Below are 17,710 nucleotides of genomic sequence, written 5' to 3'. Positions count from 1 at the left end.
GTACAATAGAACAAGCATTTGAATAGAATACACACAAGTATTATTAAAACAATCAACACAACTATGGCAGCTAACACCTGTTTTAACCATCGTACATTAGGTAACCAGGAAGTTAGAGTTGTCCAAAGATTTCCAAAATCCCAAGACACATCATCCTCACTTACTTCATGTAATACCTTAGTATCTCCTCTAAGTCAGTGGAAACTCTTCCACTTTGGTCCACGTATCCGCAACAACTAGTATTTATAACTGTACACACTCCCCCTCAATCAGCTAACAGCAAATCCAAAGTCACTCTATTTTGTAATACCACTTATGAGAGGCTAGATATTTCCTCTTGTTGGGCTTTCAATGCATCAATTGTTCTGTTTTCTAATTTCTCTATTATGGTTTTTTTCTAATTCACTCACTCCTAACCAAGGGACAAACCATCGAGCAAAACTATGGAATGCAGTAGGCCTCCCTATTATAGGATTTGTGTTTTCCCGTCTAATCCTTTTAATATGATTTCTTAAGTATCCTTGCGAGAACGAATCATGTACTGTCATATTAGGCACTACTGCTCCCAAGGTGCAGGTTCCCTTCCAATTTTTAGGTAAAACCTTTCGAACTGTATCATTGCACAGCCAGTACCATCCTTTCCCTTCGGGCACTGGCCAAGCAGTAGAGCTAACAGACAGTGAAGTACCGATGTCTAATGTGTTATTACAAAAGGACTGAGTTCCTACATACATTACGGGATTACAATCCACAATTCCCATTCCTTTAGGTGGATTACATCTCTGAACACACATATAGTATGACTCTGGCACCTTAGGACTATTTATCTCTAATTTCAAAATTTCATCATTTTCAATACTCCAAGAGGTATTTTCCTACAGTCTTTCCTAAGATTTATTCCTAGGTAATGGAAATCCAATCAATGATATACCCTTTCCTCCATATTCAGGCATACGTGTACATATCCAACAATCAGTTTTATTCAGAGCCTGAGATATGCCTTGTACCAGGGATAAATGTACATTCTTATTCCACAGAGTTAAGTACAAATTTGGCAAAAATCCGACTATAATTATGACCTGAAGAATTGTAGTCCTGTGGATCCTGCTGGAGTGTCGGCCCATAATTTCTCAGGAGTTTTCTTTACTCTTGAATAGTGGATACAAGCGGCTCGTAAGAGAAATACTGGATTCACGAGTGAAGAAGTCTGTTTTCACGTTACATGAGACTTTTACTGATTGTCAAATGGTTTACTTTGCATTAACCTACAAAAACAAAACCTTAAATGAACTAAAACCACTGTATGTTCTTAACACATTCCCCCTTTTTTTTTTTTACATGCGTCATTATCATGGCTAGACTATAGGGATTTCGCATGCGCGGTCTTTCCAGATTTTTCCAACACATTCTGTGGGGCTTTAAAATCGCGCATGCGCATGTTCAAAGGTATACGTGGATCATTCGTGTGATAAACAATGGCTACTGCGTGCCCAGATGAAGTCCCAAACCCATTTCCCGAGCTTACTACTCCGGTAAGTCTGCCGATGGTAACATTTATGGCACTATGGCCAAATGACAGGTCCCTGTTTTCAACGTAATGTTTTCTTACCACCAGACCACCACGTCACCTGCCAGGGAAGAAGGGTCCAGAGTGTACATTTCCCCCTCTGAACGTTCTGCAAGGTGAGCGTTCTCAAAACGTTTAACCTATATGGTTCATTAGAAAGAAGATCAAAACTTTTTCTTCCTGTTGCTGTTTTAGGCAGAGGGTGCGTTTTTCTGTTGTCTCACGTCAAGAACTTATGGCGGAGGTGGAGAAGTATAAAAGGCGTTACCATATCCTCATCTATGCGTTCCTGGCAGTTGTTTTTGCTGCTATTCTATTTTTATTCTTACTCAGCCTACATTGTTATCTGAATTGTTAAGGATCAATTGTTTCCAAATTCTTGTTGGCTCGCATTTGTTTTAAGAATCAATTGTTTCCAAATTCTTGTTGGCTATTAAAATGTTATTTTGTATGTACTTTTTGTCATACTGCTCGCATTTGTTTAACGCCATCGGGTGAAACCATAATTGAATTAATCTTATAAAACATGGAACAGCACATGGCAAAAACAATAAGGTGGCTAATCCACATAACAAATAAAATAGGATTCGTTTTACCCAGGGGCTCCCGAGAAGCCAGGAAAACAAGTCAATATTCGTCTTTCCAAGTTCGGACCGGAACATGGGCTAACTTCCCTATCTCTGATGTGATCTGTTTAACTACCTCACCATTGTCATTAATTTTCAAACAACAATTGGAAACATTTTCTTTACCACAAACACCTCCTTCTTCGGCTAGCAGGTAATCGAGAACCATCCTGTGTTGATAAATTGCATTTCACATCAAAAGCTTTAGCTGTTTGACTAGTAATAATTTCCAAGACAGCCTGTAGGCGAATGATACGATTCAGATTGTAGATAGGTTCTCGAGCACCGTTAATGAGTTCATTAGGATTCCAAGTTGCAGGTCCATAATACTATATGATACATTGGGGTGTCCATCCATTTAATAAATATCAGTACCCCCAGTTCTTGGGAGTCTGGAAAAATCAACTTGCCACTGTTGCCCTGGCTAATTTTCAAACACATTTCACATTGCTGAGTCACCTGTTTTATTACAGTATACAAGTTCTGCCCTATCAATTTCTGATTTAGACTTTTATATAAATTATCAGTTCTCCAATGCATCTTATTATGTTCTGTTAGGGCTGTGGTCCATATTAAATTGGATGGTACCACTATACGACCATCCCTCAAATAAATCCACTTATTTATTTTATCATTCATGTCCTGAATTACCTTTAAGTTTTCTTTAGAATAATTTGGCTCCTGATCTGTACTTACAGTTTGGATTCTACCGTCTGGTATTAAGGATAATTCCTCCTTTCCTACCTCCTCTGCTACTTGTCTGGCCTCATGGTAGGCCAGGCGGTTTCCAATTTCCAAATCAGTGCCTCAATGGGCCATCTTATGTTCTTCCTTCCTGGACGACCCTCTTATAACAGAGGGGGCCATTCCTCACATCAAGGTCTGGCATGGCATATGTTCCCACCGCTCAACGCCTACTGGGTTGCAGCCAGCAGCAGAGCTCAAGATCCTTCTTGGTGGCAAACACCGAGGCCAACCCAGTCTTGCCCTTGATTGTGATAGGAGGCACTTGACCAACCTTATTCCTTGTACTTTGTTGTCAATGCAGAGTTTCATCTGCACATCCCATAACAAGTCACTGTCATGGCAAAACTCACAGATTTACATTAGTAGAACTACTACAGAGTGTATTTTATTTTAGTTTTTATGCAATATCCCCCACAGCCTTGCTGACCAAGGGATATTATTTTACCTGAACTAGGCAGGCCTCCCGTTTATCATTTTTACTGTAACAGGGAAAGCATTTTTCCCCTTACCTGGAATTTACTTCCAGATATACCTGGTTAAAGATTTCTTTTACTTCAGGGAGGTCCTCTCTTCCACTTTTCTGTTGAATTAAAGATAAGCTCAACATTTTAATTAATTGATCATTTTTAACTTTTGGTTTCATTTCCCCTTCTTTAAACGTCTAGATGTTCTAATAGATCTCTTCCCAACAAAGATTTTGGTGAATTTGGCATTCCTATTTGTTTTCTTAGTTTGTACTTTAAAGGTTTCAGGATATTTTCCTGGCGGCCAGCAGCTCCCACAACTGTAACAAACTCTTTTCACTGAAGTTTAACACCAAATAAGTTGGTTTTATATTCACCAACTTTTCTACATCACAATTACCTAGTAACAAACAACTCGAACCTTTATCCAGTCCTATTCACAACCAACTTTCAAACATCTAAATTTCTCCATCAAAGATGCACCTTTACTCTCCTCAGACCCGCTGCTTGCCCTACAGGGGCCGTTACCGGTCCTGTTGTGCTGCAAATGCTGCAGCAATTGGGGTGACATTATCAGGTCCTTCTGCTCAATCGTCAGCAACAGCAACCCCCTCCTCCTCACCAGCAGAAGGGTTCAGGGTAAGAGATGCTCTTCCTGCTCTGCAGGTTACACAAGCCTGCCTCTGCAGCAGCACTTCTGTTTTAACTCTTTCCTACCCTGAATGCAAATCTGCTCCTTGTTGCTTTAAGTCTGCGTTCTTACATACCATGCCTTCGCAGGCAAACAGCAAACACCCTGCCATGCGTCCCGCAGGACTCAGCCGCACTTTCGAGGGGGTACGGGGGTTTGTACAAACTCACCCCAATACTTTAACACTTTCACAGGGTCTTTGACTCTCCACCCCCCTGGCTTCAGATCTTACATACATTAGCACAAGTTTTTATCTTACAATGTGTTTCATTCTGGTTGCTGCACAGAAAGAACCACAACCTGAGCTCTCTCTATTTTTATTTTTTTACACAAATATTTCAACAAGAACATCCTTTTAGTTTAAGTCTCAGGTTCTTGGTTTTTTGTTTGTTTGTTTGTTTTTTCCTATCCTTTTCTAGATCCATAATCAAAGATCAGGTGGTGTAAATCCCACACTCCTTCTGTCACACAAACATATCAGCACACATTACTTCATCCCATTTTCCTTCTCTCCGTACTGCAGCAAAGTATTATAATTTATAGTTCCATTACAAGGCCACTTTTCCCCACCTTCCAGCTAATAAAGTGGCCACCATTGATTGCAGTACTTTATCAATGTTTTCTTATTCACACTTCCACCAGCAGACCCTCCAATAACCCTCCAGTGACTCAGAACACATCCTAACGGGCTTTTCTTTAAAATCCCACCACTCTGCTTTCCTCCCATTTTTCCAGCTTACATTCACAGAACACACTTATCACTTACAGAATTACTACTTACAAAATGCAACACGCAGGTATCTTTCTACAGCAACACCAAGAGCTCACTATTATTATCAAAAATATAGCCGAAATCACAGTAACAATTATCAAAGTCAAATTCCACATTCCATAAATCCGGTAACCAAAATAAGCAACCCTGCAGCAAATAAGCTTTATAAGCAAACTTGCCAGATTCCAGATGGCAATTAAATGTTGATAAAACCCAAACAAAACCAGAAGTATACTTAGGGTGCCAGCCACAGAAGTATACCTGAGTTTTCCAGACCAGATGTATACCCGAGAAACTAGTTCCCAAGCATACCCAGATGCATACCTGAGAAACTAGTTCCCAAGCATACCCAGATGTATACCTGAGAAACTAGTTCCCAAGCATACCCAGATGTATACCTGAGAAACTAGTTCCCAAGCATACCCAGATGTATACCTGAGAAACTAGTTCCCAAGCATACCCAGATGTATACCTGAGAAACTAGTTCCCAAGCATACCCAGATGTATACCTGAGAAACTAGTTCCCAAGCATACCCAGAAGTTACCCTGCGGAAATCAATTTTCTCGTCTTACGGGTAACCCCAGATTACCGGTAATACCAGAATACAGCAATAAAGAATATTATCACTTACAGAAGATGGGATTCTTGTCTGCCTCCGCAGTGATCCGATGAGTTGGGGAGTCCCTCCGGGAAAATCCCGGGGGTACCCAAGGGAGTCCACTTCCCAGCGGGTCCTACGGTCAGGCAGAGAGCTGTCCCATCTGGGTCGCCAGATTGTTTCAAAGAACGTCTTCAGAATTTCTTAGTGATTAAGTATTCTTTATTGTCGGCGCCGGGTGTACGGGGGATCCTTCCACCAATCGTACACACCCAGAGGGGCAGATTATCTTATATTTATATAATGAAACAATGAATATTCCATTAACGCCTATACATATTCATCACCTGAACCCGCCTACCCTCGCTTCGTATGCTAATTAGCTTATCAGTCCTTCACGCTTGCGCAGATTCTCCCAAAAATTGTGGGCCGGGGTCTTTAGAATGTGGGCAGTGGTCTATGGGAGGAAGGCCGTAGGTCTTCCTCATGGTGTACTTTTCACCTTAGGTCTCAAAAGTGATGAGTTGGCAGACTTGTAGAAATCTTTCCCAGGGATTTTAGAATACTCCTTGTTAATTTTACTCAAGGCCATCCTGCTGTCCCGTTATCTCCTTGGTAGGGCAGCTTGCTTTGCAGATAAGGAGGACAGCTCCCCTTTCAGAGATTTGCAACTTTCTTGCCAGAACAGTTTATATGATCTTTCAGACATTTTAACCCCTTTGTCGCTATACAATTACAAGCTTATTTATGCATTAAAATGAATATTGGTTTATGAATACAAACTTGACCATATTATTTACAGCTTATTCACATCACTGGATTGTAAATCTTGTCGCTGAATCGTTTAAATGGATCTATAGACTTAAGCTTAATTACATTCCTTGCTGTATTGCTCCCTCTCTAGCTTGTATACTGCCGAGAAAATAATTTCTGTGATGTGCGGCACAAGAACACAGCTTTTTAAGTTCACTACGAAAAGCTCTAAACACCACCCATCTTCCTCGGAGTATCTGCTTTTGGGCTGATATCACTGAATGCAAGGCAGGTCCCGCAGCTGCAGACTTTCTGCCGCCTATTCCCCTTGCTCCTTCTGAATCTACAGATGGCTGCTGCTTCCCCTCTGCACGGCAATCACTAAACTGGTGCAAGACAGCCAGTTAAGGGATGACTCAGGTCACTAGTATTGGAGCAGAGCTTACACACTGATGTATATGTGGATAAGCTCTGCTAACCTGCCACAGTTCCCTTGGAAAAATATTTTCAGCACAAAGTGTGGCATATATAGCTAGAGATGAAAAGGCCTGGCTGTCCATGCATGGAGGCAGGGGATGTTAGCATCTCATTCTCAAGCAGTTTCAGTGTTGCCCAAATGGAAATGAGGCTCAGAAATTCAACAAAACGAACTACTTATGTTATCTTCCTCCTAGTCTATCACCAGACAGGATAGGTCACATTCTTCAATGATTAAAAGCACAACAGATGTATAAAGCTTCAGATAATCTTAAATGTTACCATTACCTAAATATACCACCCAGTGCAGAAGGCTATACTTTTGCTTTATTCAAGTTCTGTAAACAATTTATATGTTAGTCTGATTGAAAAATAAGAACAAAATTGCACCTTAAACATAGGACATTTAAAAACCACCTAAGTTTGTAATTGCTTTTTTTTCCCAAGCATATATCCATTGCACCATGGTTGTGTCTGAAGCTTTAGACATGCAAAGCCACCTGTAAACTTGCAAATTGTAAAGGCTGCTATTGACAAATATGTACCTTCAGTCACTTGGGAATTCTTAAAAAAAAATCTCTTCTGCACTATGAGCACTGACACAGTCACAGTCATTCTAAATGACATTTTTCATTGTATGGCAACTTAAAAGTATCTGTAATAACCACAATCTTCTTTGAAGCTATTTTCTTAATGATTAGAAAAATTATGATTATTTTGTATAGAAGACTAAGCTTCAGAATATAACTAGAGTACAACAGGTTTCCTTTAATGACATACAAATCAAAAACTTATTTACCAGGACTGTGGTATAAGGATAAATTACCAATTTTAATCACTAGTCATATAAAAAATTCCAGGCACTGTCAGAATACTGAAGTTCATAATCTCACCTTTTGGAATCTTCTACACATCAGCATTAAATGGAGGATTCTGCTTCTGTCCAAATGACTGTGGCCAAAGCCAAGTTTTTGAAATCTGACCAAATCTATGATGAAATTCTGGAGTTTCCAAGGTTGGCATCACATGCTTAAAATTATTTTTGTAGGTTTGTATTTTTTTCCTTTGCATGGATGAAGGCCAGTGAGTGGTTCAGTGGAAAGATCAGCTTGTACAAGTTGCATATGCCCCATCTGTACATTAACGAAGGTAAAAATGAGAAAATGTTTACCTTCTCTTATACTACTTAAATTCAAATTCATTAAATTCAAAGTCATTCCTTAGTACACAGCTAACAGAGATGTTCATGTATAGGTGGGTTATTTGGTTTATTTTTGTTCAAATTCCCATCAGACTGAGGAAGAGGAAAAAAACCCACACAAGCAGTATCCTTAAAATTTCCACATTTATGTGAGGGTAAAAACAAGAGTATTTCTTTGCCTTGGTCCCTTGACTCCTCTAAAATTACTCCTTCTTGATTTGTGAAAGAACTGCATGATGTTTTTATTTAAAGACAAAACAAAAACTTCTGACAGGCAAGATTTTTCCATTACTACTTTTAGTCACACCTCACCAAAACTTGAAGATATTTGCATGGCTAAGCACACTCGTATTATCTTTCTCTTAAGGAACTCAAAAAGCTAGAGGCAATTTAGCTTCCCAAGCCTGTATTATTATTTTCAGAGGGTGTCTGAAGGGCAGGAACCTCTTTCTCTGGTAGACAGGGCCTACAAAGACTGAGCACCTAATTTAATTGGTTAAATTATGAGTCTGCAGTTTGGTGTCATGAATATCCCCTTACTGTTTTGCAACACAACACTTCTCATACTCAGTATGCTGAAATGCTGACTGTTCTGAGCATGACTCAAAATGTCATTGAAAATATAAAGCTGATCTTTTACTTGAAAAATTTTCCCTGAGGAAAGAAAAAAACAAAACAGAATATTCTGACAAAAAAGCCCCAACAAAAGCTCCCAGTGAGACTGAACTGAATCCCCACCATTTCATAATACCCTAATCTGAATGATGTGTCTATAGCCTGCTGCTCATGCTGTTGTTCTGACCTCCTGCAAAACTCTGCAGGTAAATATGCTTTAAAGTTCAGGGGAGCTTCATTTGGCCTCTGCCACTATATTCTACTTTAATGTGGGAAAAAGCCTCCATCCAACATGTGAAGAATTAGCAGTCAGGAAATTGTATTTCAGCGAGACTCACTTTTACATACAGGAGGAATAATATGCCCCAAAATGCAAAGGTGTGTATGGGGCTCCAGAGTGCTTTACTACAAATCTCTGCCCACAATTATTTGTGGTCAAAACCGAGTCTCTACAGCTACTTCCAGTTGCAGCGTTTTAAACTAAAACAAATGACACTTCTGTTCTAGACACAGCATCATAATACTCTGGCAAAATGCATTGGCTGTGAGGAACAAATAATGCTGGAACACTTAGCTTCAGATTTCAGCATGAACTGCTCACTTACAGAAGTTTACAAACTCAAATCTGCAGCTGCTTTCCAGGTGTGTCCCAGGTATTTTATCCATGGATTTCAGCAGTCAGCACATGCACTTCAGGTTCAGGAACACTTCTTCAAAAAATGGTTTCTCATCTGCTGGCATGGTGTGAGCTTTGTCCTGGCTCTGTGGCCCACTCCTCTCTGCTGCTGTCAGGGTGAGGTCTGTATTCTGCAGCTGGAGAGCCAGACAGTCACTCTGCCTCAAACACCACCATCAGAGTTGCTGGTTATGTCAAGATTTCCAGTCAGTTAATATTCCTTACAGGAACCTTGGTTTTGCTACCAGGTACAGCTCATAGCATCTCTTTAACAAGAGACACCACATTTAGGATTGAATCAGGACTTAAATTGATTTAAGTTTAACTTCACCTTACATCCAAAATCCCTATATGAAACAAGCTGTTAAATTTGTAAATGCATCTGTAGTATTCTTACCACCATATTAAAATTAATAAACTTCCCATTTAAAAGCTGAGATGTCAAGACACAGTTGATTCTGGCTATGCCAACAGAGGTGCCAATATCTGGATTATGGATAAAGAGGATTGCAGAGTTAGTATGGCCAACAAGAAGGGAATTACGCATCTCTTTCTTTGATTTAAGACACTAAAATAGGAGATACAAGCCTGTGGTAGGGGAGAAATGTAAATTCACAAGACACAATCATAAAAAAACCCCAAATCAACCCATGATGAATTAAGGTTGGCCAATTCTTGCCAGTGGTTAGTTACAGTCACTAATACTACTACGGAAAAAGCTGTCAAACGAGATAATATTTTGTGCCTCCTGTCTACCAAGCTCAAAGACTTTCCACAATCAGAAGTTACTGAAAATTGGAAAGGACACATAGAGGAGCAAGATAAAGGGTTAAGAGTTTCCAGGTGTAACTTTAAGGTATTTCATTGCTCTCATCCAGCATAGCCAAATCTATCTCAATAGGCTGTGTTTGCCTAAAGATAAGCCTGTATTTTCCCCATGGCTGAGCTGCAGTCTACATAGAATACTCCGTTTGCTTTTGTCAGTGAAATGGCAGCCATTCACTTCAGGAATATTTAGCAGTTCTAGGGGTTTTCCTGCTTTGAATGTCTACCCCACACATACCATTTTCCCTCCAAATAACCAAAACCTTTTTTCAAACACTTCTAACATTTTCAAAATCATCAGCTCCATGGTTTGCAGGAATGAAATCAGCAAGATTCCCCAAGATGTCTGGTAGGAGTATGGGTCAGTTTTAAAGTTTCCTTTCTTCTCCTGTCTGCAAACAATACCCACAAATCTGTAAGGATGCCGGATTATCATTTAAGTAGATACACAACATGATGTATATTTAAGCCTAAGGAAGAACAAATGCACAGTTGCCAGTGTCTCCATTTTATAATCATGCCTTTTTATCATGCATCTCTGAACATCCATGCCACCTTGAACTGCTTCCCAAAAGACTAGCCCCATTCTTAAACATCATTAATTTCTTTGTTACTTCTTGTAACTTAATAGGAACCAAGCAATTAAAATTTCAGATAGATTGTTCAAATCCTACAAGAAGAAATCAGCTTTTCAAAACAATCTGATAAAGGAGTATCAACGTAAAATCTCAGTGTTGTCTTGAAACAGAATTTAATGAATGATATACTCTATTGTTTCTAAATATCTTACCCACAGCTGCCACTTATTGTATGATTTGCATTTCTAACAGTGTCTAATGTTAAATGTTGATATAGCTGAATCCTAATGGTTCTGATGTAACAGGGTTATGTGCATTACTGCCAGTCTGAAGTACATAATTTGCTTTTCTCTGGGTGTTCATTCTCTCAAAACCAGAGTGCTGAATACAGCCAAATGTTGCCCATACAGCTGCAAACGAGCCATACGCCCACTTTACTGTGGATCCCTGAATTTCCACTGGGAATGAAAAAATAATTGTTTTAGAAATTAAAAAGACTGCTAATTTAAAACAGATTATTCTTTTTCTTCTCATTATTATTGTCAAGAATGTTAGCTTTCCATTGCAGCAAGGCCAGGGTATTTAGAAGAGTATAACAGGCTAGCACTGGCTGCTCACAAGGTTCCGTCCTATATTCTCTCAAATCACTTAATACTTCGGCAACAACAACAAAAAGTTTACCTATGAGTATAACATAAAAAGAAAGCCAGTGCAGCTATTAATGTGCACTAATTAGCATGGCTGACTTCAGAGCTGTCTATTTAATCTTTCAATCAGGCCCAGATGCCTTTCTAAAAGCCTTACTGCAGGATGGCTTTTTTCCAGTAATTGCTTTGTGCAGTTAAGAACTTCCAGGATCCAACGAGCAGAATAGGCTGCCACCCTCTGTGACTATCATGGTCTGTCTGTAACTAACGTTTATTCATTTAGAAATCATGGCTTCATCCAGTGCACTGATTCTCAAGGGAACAAACTCTCCTGACATACTGGGCTTTTAATCAGGCCCTTTCAGAACAACAAACATTCCTATGTTCTAAACAAAGAGAGGTGACCGTAAAAGCAGTTCTATAGCAGTTTATTCAAAAAAAGGTGATTTCAATATAAAAGCAGTTTCACGGTATTCAAACCTTCCTATTGTCAGAACAAGCTGGAGGGTAAAAAAATGAAGTCATGGCCAAGGACAACCAGACAGGTTAGAGAACAACTAGAAAAATGTAGATGTCAAAGAGTTCAAAAAACTTCATCCAAAATAGAGAGGCTTGAGAGAAAAAGATTTAAGACAAGGGTTTCATTTGTCTTTGCAGCATGCAAATCTACCACTGTAAACACTGGAGAAGCCATTTCTCTCTTCTTCTGGGGGGTGGGGGAAAAGCGGTGAAGATTTCCTTGCCGTTTTCAGAGAATCCCAGGCTGCAAATAAAAGAGGAAGGAAGTAATTGCCCTCTTTCTTCCAACTGAATTTAATACGGAAATTGTTCAACATCTACATCCAATCTAAACCTGACACCCCCTCAGAGCTCCAGAGGTAACCCTGCTCTGCGCCCCGGGACAAGCTGGCAGTACTGCTTTTGGCTTCACTGAAAGCTGGGCTGGGTCCCAGCTGGATAAGGCTCTTTCACTGGCAGGCAAAATGGTTTTTGAGAGAAACTGCCTCAGGCCTTGACCTTATTGTAGGTTGCTTTTACAGTAAATTCCTCCAAGAAATGCTTCCTTGCCTGCTTGCCCAAGGCCCTCTGCGGGCACCTGCAGTTCCCCTACCCTGACTGACCAGCACTGGTCTGGAGACTTAGTGCTGCAGAGGCACTGCCATCTTACCTGCTCTGCCCTCCCAACATTCCCCACCATGCATGTGTGTGTACACAGATGTACATATATACCTGTGCACACACGCTTTTGGGGGTTGCTGCTTTTCCTAATTAGAGTCTTTCTCGAATCTGCTGTCACTGAAATCGTTGGCTACATAAAACCCCTGAGGGCTCCTCGATTCCAGTGCAGATGGACAGGGAGGGGTAAGCGTGTCTAATTTCACCCTAACTCCAAAGCTGGGGAAACTGAATGCCATCCTAAACGGCACCACTTCACATCAGTGTGCAGGTTAGCAGCATGATTCACTTGAGCTCAGGTTCCAACTAATTCTTCTGTCCAAAGCAGAGCTCTCTCAGTTATTGTTTCAGTAACCTACTGAAAACATAGTAAAATTGATGCCTAGATCATGACTGCTACTTATTACCTCTTACACCTTCTTCTGTTTGCTGCAAAACCCACACACTGATAAGAATAACTAAATTTAATGCTAGAAGAAAGGCGCACAGAAGCCTCTGCTGACATAGAAGTAACGAACCGAGCACTGGTGCTGAATTCTCAGCCACACTTTTTTTTCTTCTCAATCCTAACCTTAACGGTCAGAGTTAACACTCATCAACCTCTGTACCACAAGGAATTAGTGGATGAATCAAACACAATATTATTGATACATATCCTCTGATAATAAAAATGCAGTAGCATAGAGAATGCATAAACCAAAAGGGTAGGTCCTCAACTGAGAGAAATTGCTGAAGCTAAACTGACTTGGAGATGCTGAAGAAATTACCTCAGATATTTTGTTACCTGGACAAAAACAGAGTATGTTCCACAGAGTGTCCGTCTCAACTCAGCAGCCACTTTGAGGAAACAGATGATCAGCTGGAGTCCACTAAGAGCTATCAGAATAGAGAGTAAAATGATGTTCCACTCTACTATGTTAGCGGGTTCAGTGCACCGAGACCAAGCAGGGTAATCTGTGAGGTACCTATTAGAGAAACAGCAATGTGAAGTAAATTAAATGCAGTGGGCACAATAAAATAAAATACACATTATTTTACCTGTAATATATAGAAAAAGCATATTGGGTTTTATATGCTTCAAGTTTAGGAGCCAGACTCTAGTCTTTCTTTATACCAGCATAAATCCTGCATGGGCTTGTCAAACGCAGCTGAGTCAAAAATTACTTTTCTCAAACACATCTGCTTCATTAGTTTCCCTGTTAGACACCCAAGTGTTAGAAAGACATTGCCATTTTTTTAAATGGCAGAAGACAAGTTTAAAACAAGAATTTTCCTTTCATTGATTTAATTTCAGCTGTAGGTTAAGTCCAGCTGACATCAGTACCTTGCAGAGAGCAGGAACACCCCAACACCATCATTCTAACCAGTGCATACAGCCTAAATGGCAGAGCTAAGAGTTACCACGTGCAATTTCCAGTTATTCTAGAGCCATGCTTTGCATCCTTGAGGATCATGATGTGCACAGCTCATGTGTGCCCTTTTAACTGCGAGACATGCTACAGCCTGGAAGTCAATTGCAAGAAGCTTTGTTAGACTCACTTACTCAGTGTCAGTCACTTTTTTTCCTTCAACATTCATAACTGAAATGCTCTGAACCAAAACTGGAGTGCATTGTTCAGCATCTGGCCCTTTACGCTGAACTCAAAACTCGCATTTTTATTTTCAAGTGGGATGGTAATACTGGTGATACGCAGCAGAGATTGCAGGATGCACTTCAGTGTTTTAAAGTAAAGCTGACTTAAGTTGGAGAAGGCCACAGTTTAGGAACACTGTTAGATGCTGAAGGAACTTTTTTGTAATCCTCTGACAAATTTAATCCTCAGTGCATTCAAATGCAGCTGGAACAGCTTGGCATTATACACCTTGGAATATTAAAATCTTACAAAACTTTGGTCTTTTAAAGGGAGAATATAAAATATTGCAAAAGCAGCCTCAGGTTACAGATCTGAATCAAATCTTTCACGCCTCTAGGAGGCTGGGACATGGACAACACTTTGTCTAGCTCACTTAAGTGTTTTATGAGACAGAGCAGCTGTATCAAACCACAGACTCCATTGATCTACAGGAGTTAAAAAGAAACCTACTGCATCACTAAATATAAAAATGCCATCTATAACCTTTGAACAAAAAACTTGAGTAATTTTAGAGAATATTCTGAGAAAGTATTCATCTACACTGACTCTAATTTTATATTCTTTATTACACATGACTGTGACCACCACTTGAAAAAGGATACTTAGCTAGATGATCTCCAGGTCTGATCATTACAAAGAATCTTACACTTAGCCTTTCCCTACAAGGAGGCAAATACCTTCTTTGAGGATTCTGATGCTCAAAAGACTGGGCCATTTTGTGTTAAAACTCAGAGAATTTGTCTGACTGTTGTTTTAATGAACAGTTTCCTCCAGAACAGTCACATTGATGTTTCTTACCCTCCAGCAGTGTCTTTGAAGATATAATCCCATCCACCTGATGAATTGCAGAAGGGGCCTTGGATCAATCCCAAGGTAAAAATGATGCAACTGTATCCAGAGAAAGCAGCTCCAAGAAGAGCTAGCACAATTGAAATAAAACTCTGAAGTAAAGAGAGAAAAATAATATTACTGTGTGGGGACATTGTTCACAGCAAATACAGTCATTCAGCCTACCTAGCTACTTCCTTGGGGTTGAATTTCACATTTGATTGTCCCAATCTTCAAAATTTAGAAAGAAAAATACCAGGTAAAGAATAGTAAGCACACACATGCAAATAAAGATTAAGACAGAGTTTAAGACGGTTTCATAATTCTCAGTTAAATACTGTTTGGGGATTATTTTTCTTTAAACTTGCATTTTTGCGAAATTGTTTCCCAAAATGCTAGAGGAACAAAACCACCCATTAAACATGTTTGCATCCCAAGTAGTGTACATTGAGTCATTACTGGAAAAAATAACTTCCAAATAATACAAGCAAGGGGATGAAACTATGTAGTTGGGGCACTTCATTGAAACTCCCAGGCCTTCTAGCTTCTTACTCTATTTTACAAGGATTTTTTTTGGGGGGTGAGGCGGGGTGGGTGTGCTGTTGTTTGTTTAATTTTCTTTCATCCTGTTTATGCATGAGAAGGAAGGAGCTATAAATTCTGTGACCTCTCAACCTGACTTAGAATCCTTCTCTGTGAAAGGAAGCGGAAACAGCAGAGGAGAGGGCAGAAGGATGTGCTAGATATAGGGGTCCTCAAACTTTTTAACCAGGGGGCCGGCGTGGATGAAGTGGCAGGCAGTCATCTGCGCCTGCTTGGTTTCCCCCCACAACCCCGGGTGGGGGGGGTGGGGGGTGTCTGTAAATACCAGGGGCTGGATTGAGGACCCTGGGGGGCCGTATCCAGCCCGCGGGCCGTAGTTTGAGGACCCCTGTGCTAGAATCACAGGAGCAGGAAGGCACTCAGAACAAATGCTAGAGATGCACACAAAAATAAAACACAAACTCACCCTGTAGGTTTTGTTACAGCTCTCACTCTGGCAGCACCGATAGAACACGCTGCACTCCAGTGTTATTAGAATTACTGCCAGTAGAAGGATCTATAAGGGGACACCATAAGGTCAGTGAAATGGCTGCAGATATTAAGCCAAAGTCTCCTTTGCCTGTGGAAGGCAGGGACTGCACCTGTTATGTTCTGCTGGGATTTTAAAGCTGCTCAGTAGGAAAGCACAATTTCTCAAGGCACACCATGGAACTGGACCATTTTTGTTAGGCTGTTACTGTGCTTGTTTCTTATACCTCAAAGACAAGAGTACAATGTCTCCTACCACAGTAAAGTGTTACTAGCATGAACAAAGCTATACCAGTGAAGCTGAAAGAATAAAAATCAAGCTCACAAGTAAAAGAATCAGTAACAATGAAAGGAAGGATATTTGATTGATACAACCACATTAGTTCAACCGCTTCTTGCTGACACAGCTACACATATCAGGATATCACTTTCCTTACTAACACAGTTAAGCTAGAAAAAGTCAGTACCTACAAGCCTTTCATTAAATTCATTCATTTAATGACATTCATTTAATTTCCCTGTCAAGCATCCATACTGTTTTTCTTAGATTATTGGATTATGCAAACCTGATACTAGAATCATTTCAATAAATGACCAGAACCACGAAGTGCCACTCAGACAGGCACTGGTTTCAAAGGGGAAACACGAAAAAGGAATGTTTCTGAGTCACAACACTATTCTCTCACATGCTGCTGCCCTGTTTGTAACAGGGTAATAATATATACGTTTTTAATAAATTGGTAATAATCCTAAGGCTAAAAACACTTTTGAAAAGAATGTCTCATGTTTTAGTAACTCTCCCACTTCAGCACCTTCATAAACCCCCCTTACTTACGCAGATGAGACCTTTTAAAGTACTGATTGCGTGCATGTACTTTTACTACATGACTCTCTTCTGTCCCTGAGGCTACAGTCCTTTATGAACATAGCGAATAGTATGAGCTGTGGGGAACTCTGTGTTAAGTTCATTACCACAGATGAACATATTACAAATGTAATGGAGAAAATCCTAACATGCCAATCACAGTGAGACAATCTTCTGTATTTAGCCCAGTGACAGTGTCACTTGATGCACAGCAAACTGCCTTCTAAATACTGGGCTGTATACAGCTCTTAAAAACATCTCAACAGTCATAAGAAGCTTTTTTAGAATCATAGAATCATTTAAGTTGGAAAAGACCATTGAGATCATCAGGTCCAACTGTTATCCCCGGACTGCTAAATCCATCACTAGACCAAGGTTTGGTTTTGTTTTGGTAAAAGAGCTGTAATTCAATTTCCATAGAGGATAAAATCAGCATAGCGCCTGCCTCCATAAAACAAGCATAAATGACACATAAATAAAAAGCCAGCAGAAAAAAGTCAACCCTGCAAAATCACTTACATGAAATTAAAATAGTATACATAGCATGTAATTCAGTATATTCACATTTCTTTCAGCTTGACCGCATTTTTCTGCCTGCAGTGTTTTTTGGCAAAGTAATCCATATTCTCTTTAAAAGCACAATTACATTGCTGCACAGTAACCCAGTATTATTTGCAATAGAATGTAATTCATTAAAAATCCATATAATCCACACACTTACCATCACACCTGAGAAACAGATCCCTTCAAAATACCACACATAGTTGGGAAGCTGGTAACTGGCAGCATGTGAAGCTTTCCCATTAGGGAAGTATAATAGTATGTTAACAACAATACTCCAAAGTGCAAGAGGTATCAGCAGACAACTCAGACAGCTTCCACATGTCTCTAAAGCCAT

General features: G+C 39.9%; 1 protein-coding gene and 1 long non-coding RNA gene across 2 annotated transcripts; both read right to left on the bottom strand.

Moving 5' to 3' along the window:
• Positions 1 to 4,888: 4,888 nt before the first annotated feature.
• On the bottom strand, positions 4,889 to 6,287 carry LOC129785377 (uncharacterized). The gene is made up of 2 exons (XR_008749390.1): positions 5,377 to 6,287; positions 4,889 to 5,191 (listed from the first exon to the last, which is right to left on the bottom strand). It is a non-coding gene; the product is annotated as an uncharacterized LOC129785377 (long non-coding RNA).
• A 5,363-nt stretch (positions 6,288 to 11,650) lies between these two features.
• Positions 11,651 to 17,710, bottom strand: TM4SF18 (transmembrane 4 L six family member 18). Its single transcript, XM_027781475.2, has 5 exons — positions 17,534 to 17,710; positions 15,886 to 15,975; positions 14,847 to 14,989; positions 13,199 to 13,379; positions 11,651 to 12,001 (listed from the first exon to the last, which is right to left on the bottom strand). The coding sequence occupies exons 1-5, from the start codon at positions 17,708 to 17,710 to the stop codon at positions 11,987 to 11,989; spliced, it is 606 nt and encodes a 201-aa protein (XP_027637276.2). The 3' UTR covers positions 11,651 to 11,986.

The sequence above is a fragment of the Falco peregrinus genome, chromosome 12 (genome assembly GCF_023634155.1).
Source record: "Falco peregrinus isolate bFalPer1 chromosome 12, bFalPer1.pri, whole genome shotgun sequence".
Classification (NCBI taxonomy): Eukaryota; Metazoa; Chordata; class Aves; order Falconiformes; family Falconidae; genus Falco; species Falco peregrinus.
Note: the sequence above shows the minus strand (reverse complement) of the source record. Positions and strands in the feature narration are given on the sequence as shown.

What these genes read in the sequence shown, in the direction of transcription:
- TM4SF18 (XM_027781475.2), bottom strand. Translation starts at nt 17,710, where the DNA reads ATGGCTTTAGAGACATGTGGAAGCTGTCTGAGTTGTCTGCTGATACCT. An exon ending in TCTGTTTCTCAGGTGTGATG is followed by an intron (nt 15,976 to 17,533) that starts GTAAGTGTGTGG and finishes GTCCCCTTATAG; the next exon opens with ATCCTTCTACTGGCAGTAAT. An exon ending in GCTGTAACAAAACCTACAGG is followed by an intron (nt 14,990 to 15,885) that starts GTGAGTTTGTGT and finishes TCTTTACTTCAG; the next exon opens with AGTTTTATTTCAATTGTGCT.